At 47.6% G+C, this 5,000-nt stretch overlaps 1 protein-coding gene across 1 annotated transcript in view; it reads left to right on the top strand.

Annotated features, from left to right (window-relative positions):
- LOC125044839 (basic salivary proline-rich protein 2-like) overlaps positions 1–5,000 on the top strand; it is a 25,348-nt gene that overhangs the window by 14,151 nt on the left and 6,197 nt on the right. The window contains exon 8 of the mRNA XM_047641799.1: positions 3,974–3,995. Coding sequence (XP_047497755.1) covers positions 3,974–3,995 — 22 coding nt within the window. The remainder of the gene's footprint in view (positions 1–3,973; positions 3,996–5,000) is intronic.

The following is a 5,000-nucleotide window of genomic DNA, read 5'->3' as shown; positions in this document are numbered from 1 at the left end:
GGGAGAGAGAGAGGGGGGAGAGAGAGAGGGAGAGGGAGAGAGAGAGAGAGAGAGAGAGAGAGAGAGAGAGAGAGAGAGAGAGAGAGAGAGAGAGAGAGAGAGAGAGAGAGAGAGAGAGAGAAAGAGAGAGAGAGAGAATCAAACAATCTTGTCTGACTGAAATACAGAAGATAACGAAACGCAATCTTCACAATCTTCACTCTCCCGCTGTTGCAACCGACCACGCGCTTGTCGGATGTTGGTTCTTCCTTGGAAATTCCAATTACCATTTTCTTCTCCGCAAACCATAATGTATTCCCGCGCAACTACACAACAAGACCGAGACTTCAGTTATTCTACCCTTCGACATATAAAAATAAAACGTGATATTTTTCCTGAAGTATTAAGCCTTCTTTTCTTTTAACCGAAAAAAAAAAAGAATTGGAAATCACCAGTTTCTATTATTTAGTGCTCTCGTGAACTGAAATCGCCCGGGAAACTTATCTCCGTTTGCACTCCCTCCTCTCTGATTATCGACGACCCGGATAAAGGTTATATTTAAATGCGTTCCGGTTATGATGATCAAAGTTTCTTTATCGAATTCGCTGAATGGTTTATGCATATTCATGATGAAGACACTACATCCAATCACTTGATGGCTGTTTGTTTGAGTAATGGTATTTTTTGATGGCGAAAGAAACATTTATGCATAATATATGCATGCATCAACTTTTGTGTGTAAACTTCTTACTTGGTAAAAAATACAAAGAAAGATCTTTTTTGTTGCTTTGTTTAGGGACAGACGATATTTACTCTACGACCCCACTTGAAGATAAAACAAAACGTTGCTCTTCAGCCGCCAAATTGTGAATCAAATATAACATTATGTAAAAAATAATGTGAAAAAGTGAAAAACAAACCGCTCTGGCATTTTCTCCAAAAGATAACAATTCCTAACGCAAATTTCAAACCTCTGAACTCACTACCAAATAAGCAATCAGTGTTATCTTTTGCTTCAAAATGGAATACATTCACTTGATCGCAAAAGCAGAAAAAAAAAGTAAACAAAATAACCGTTTACTGAATTTCCCGCGCTGGTGAGTCACTCAGTTCAGACTTTTTCTTCTCCTTCTTATCAGATCTGAACCGGATGCACATCGTATCTAATCCATCAAAGGACTTTTTATCTTTAACATCGCTCACCATAAAAATGATGTAATGCGATGATACTATTTTCGTCAGTCTCATCATCATCACTCCTACCACTGCCGTCAATCATCATCCTATTTCTAACTACAGCTAATATTAATATTCTAAGCTCCTTCTGCGCACTCCTATCGCCAATACCATAACGCTTTCATAACACTATTATCACCGCTCCTAACAACGAGTTAAATAGAAAAAAAAAACGAAGAGTGAAACAAAAAAAAAAAAACGGGTGCTGCTGCTCACAAACGCCGGGAGAATAAACTTCATCACAACAACAGCCAACACTGCAGGGCGTGATTCATTGCCCGAGTTCACAATTCCCTGTATAGCAACCCCTTCCCCTTCCCCTCCCCTCCCCTCCCCTCCCCTCCCCTTCCCTCCCCTTCCCCCCCCTCCCCTCCCCTCCCCTCCCCTCCCCTCCCCTCCCCTCCCCTCCCCCGTCTCCATCACTTCTCCCTCTTACCCCCTCCCCTCCCCCGTCTCTAGCACTTCTCCCTCTTACCCCCTCCCCTCCCCCGTCTCCAGCACTTCTCCCTCTTACCCCCTCCCCTCCCCCGTCTCCAGCACTTCTCCCTCTTACCCCCTCCCCTCCCCCCTTCTCCCTCAGTCTTCCCTCTTACCCCCCTCCCCTCCCCCGTCTCCAGCACTTCTCCCTCTTACCCCCTCCCCTCCCCCTTCTCCCTCAGTCTTCCCTCTTACCCCCTCCCCTCCCCCGTCTCCAGCACTTCTCCCTCTTATCCCCTCCCCCATCCCTTCTCCCTCACACATCCCTCTTCCCCAGTCTCCCTCCCTCCAAAGGTCTCTCCCTTCTCCCTCCGTTTTCTCTATCCTCCCTTGCTTTTTTTTCTCCTCTTTCACACTGCGTCTTCCTTAACCTCCTCCTGTTTCCTTTCGCTCCCCCACTTTCTCCTTCTATTGTTTATTTCTCCTCCACCCCTATTTTCCTCTTTCTTTCCATTTTCTTCTTCTTCTTCTTCTTCTTCTTCTTCTTCTTCTTCTTCTTCTTCTTCTTCTTCTTCTTCTTCCTCCTCTTCCTCCTCTTCCTCCTCTTCCTCCTCTTCCTCCTCTTCCTCCTCTTCCTCCTCTTCCTCCTCTTCCTCCTCCTCCTCCTCCTCCTCCTCCTCCTCCTCCTCCTCCTCCTCCTCCTCCTCCTCCTCCTCCTCCTCCTCCTCCTCCTCTTCTTCTTCTACTTTCTCCTATTCCTCCTATTCCTCCTATTCCTCCTATTCCTCCTATTCCTCCTTCTCCTCCTCCTCCTCCTTCCCTGTGAGTGTTCGGCGGGTGCACTTCCCAGTACAGATAACAATCAGCTGATGCATAGATAAATGCCATCCCGCCCAGTGTTTGTTGGTCCCATGTGATGGCGGTGGTGGAGGAGGATGTGATGATGCAAAGGATGAGCAGGATGGGAGAGTAAAAGAGAGGGAGGGAGGGAGGGAGGGAGGAAGGGAGAGAGGGAGGGAGGGAGGGAGGGAGGGAGAGAGGGAGGGAGGGAGAGAGGGAGAGAGGGAGAGGAGGGAGAGAGGGAGAGGGGGGAGGGGGAAGGGAGGGAGGGAGGGGGAGAGGGGGGGGGAGAGAGAGAGAGAGAGAGAGAGAGAGAGAGAGAGAGAGAGAGAGAGAGAGAGAGAGAGAGAGAGAGAGAGAGAGAGAGAGAGAGAGAATGTGCATGTGTATGTGTGTGAGTGTATGTGTGAGTGTATGTGTATGTGTATGTGTATGTGTATGTGTGTGTGTGGGGGGGGGGGGTGCATGCGTGAGTGTACGGGCGTGCGTGAGTGTGCGAGTGCGTTTGCGTGGGCATGTGCGTGTGTGCACATGCATACAAGAATATCGTTTACCCCAGTAGAAATGAAAGCTTTTTAAGGTGTTAACGCACAGCACACAAACAAAATTCTAATCCACATTTCAAAACTCATCACTCGCACCAGCACCGCCACCGTCATCAAATGCACTATCAGAACCTCCACACACACACCCTCACCCTCAACCCGACTCTATCCACCCCTCGCCCTCGCCCGCCCACCCACCCACCGAACACTCTCCACCCCTCGCCCGCCCACCCACCCACCCACACAATCCTATCCACCCACCTACCCGCCGATCCCTCTCCACCCCTCGCCCGCCCACCCAGCCACCCACCCACCCCAATCCACCCCTCGCCCTCGCCCCCCCGCCCCCCCACCCCACCACGTGTCATCGGCATCGCCCAAGCAACTCCTTAATATGTAACATAATCTCCTTTTTAAGACGTCGCTTCTTCGCTCTCCTTAGCTCAGAGACGGTCTTGGACGTCCTGTCATTATTTCTTATTTTGAAGTTAATAATGATAACGAGGGCGACTGATTAACTGATGAGATAGTAACGGCGAAAGTAATGGTAATAATAACAGTCATCGCTATGGCATTAAAATGGTGATGTGATGAGTGATGATGACGATCAAGGAAGGGATGGTGATGGTGATGAAGATAATGATGATGATGATGATGATGACGATTGAGATGATGTTGATGATAATGATGATGATGATGATGATGATGATGATGATGATGATGACGATTGAGATGATGATGATGATGATGATGATGATGATGATGATGATGATGATGATGATGACGATGACGATGACGATGACGATGACGATGACGATGACGATGATGATGATGATAATGATGATACCGACAGTAACACCTAACAAAAAAAAAAATCTCGAGGAATTTACGCGTCTTAAGATGACTGTTTTATCTCCGATTAAAGAGACCTTGAACACTTATCTATCTCATTCCAGGAACCTGATATTCCTGGAGGACGTTAGATTACGATGCAACTTCTAGATGCAGCGGGGAGATATCTAGCGAGTGGGAGATAAGGAGATAAGGAGGATACGATGAGGAAAGAGAGTGGCCGTGATGATGATGATGATGACGTGGAGAAGGAGGAGGAGGAGGAGGAGGAGGAGGAGGAGGAGGAGGAAGCTAGAAGGACAGGAGCTGAGGAGAAAGTAGAGGAAGAAGGAAGGCGATGGGAGGAGGAGAAGATGGAGATGGAGGAGGAGGAATAAGAAGAGAAAGAGGAAGAAGAATAGATGGAGGAGAAAAAGGAGAAAGATGGAAAACAGGGGGGACGGGGAAGGGGAAAAGAGGAAGAGTAGAAAGAACAGGAGGGGAGGGAGGAGGAGAAGAGGAAGGAGGAGGAGAAGAGGAGGAAGAGTAGGAGAAGAAAGATTGGAGTAGGAGGTGGAGGAGGAGGAAGAGGAAGAAGAATAGGAGGGAGAAGAGGAAGAGGAGGAAGAAAAGGAAAAGGAAAAGGAAAAGGAGGAGGAGAGGAGGAGAGGAGGAGGAGGAGGAGGAGGAGGTGGAGGAGGAGGAGGAGGAGGTGGAGGAGGTGAAGGAGGAGGAGGAGAAGGAGGAAGGGGAGAGGGAAGAGGAGGAGGAGAAGAAGGAGGGGAGTGATGGATAATAAAACAATGATGATGGTAATAAATGATACGGAATGTGGAGTGCTGGCAATAGAGATGATAATCGACAGCAGCTGTAACAGCAAATAGAACAAAAACAGCCAAAAATAATAATAAAAATTATATACACACAGTAATAACAAGACCATTAATATCACCTACAACAACATCGTCACCAACAGCAACAAAAACAGCACTACCATTAATAGCCTTGCTACAGTCACTACCAACACAACGAGACCACATCAATTTCACCAATATCATCAATGGTGATGTGATGAGTGATGATGACGATCAAGGAAGGGATGGTGATGGTGATGAAGATAATCTCCCTTTCCTCACCGCCAAAAATAACTTC

This window comes from Penaeus chinensis, chromosome 36, assembly GCF_019202785.1.
Source record: "Penaeus chinensis breed Huanghai No. 1 chromosome 36, ASM1920278v2, whole genome shotgun sequence".
In the NCBI taxonomy this organism is placed as follows: Eukaryota; Metazoa; Arthropoda; class Malacostraca; order Decapoda; family Penaeidae; genus Penaeus; species Penaeus chinensis.
This window is presented reverse-complemented; position numbering and strand designations above follow the sequence as displayed.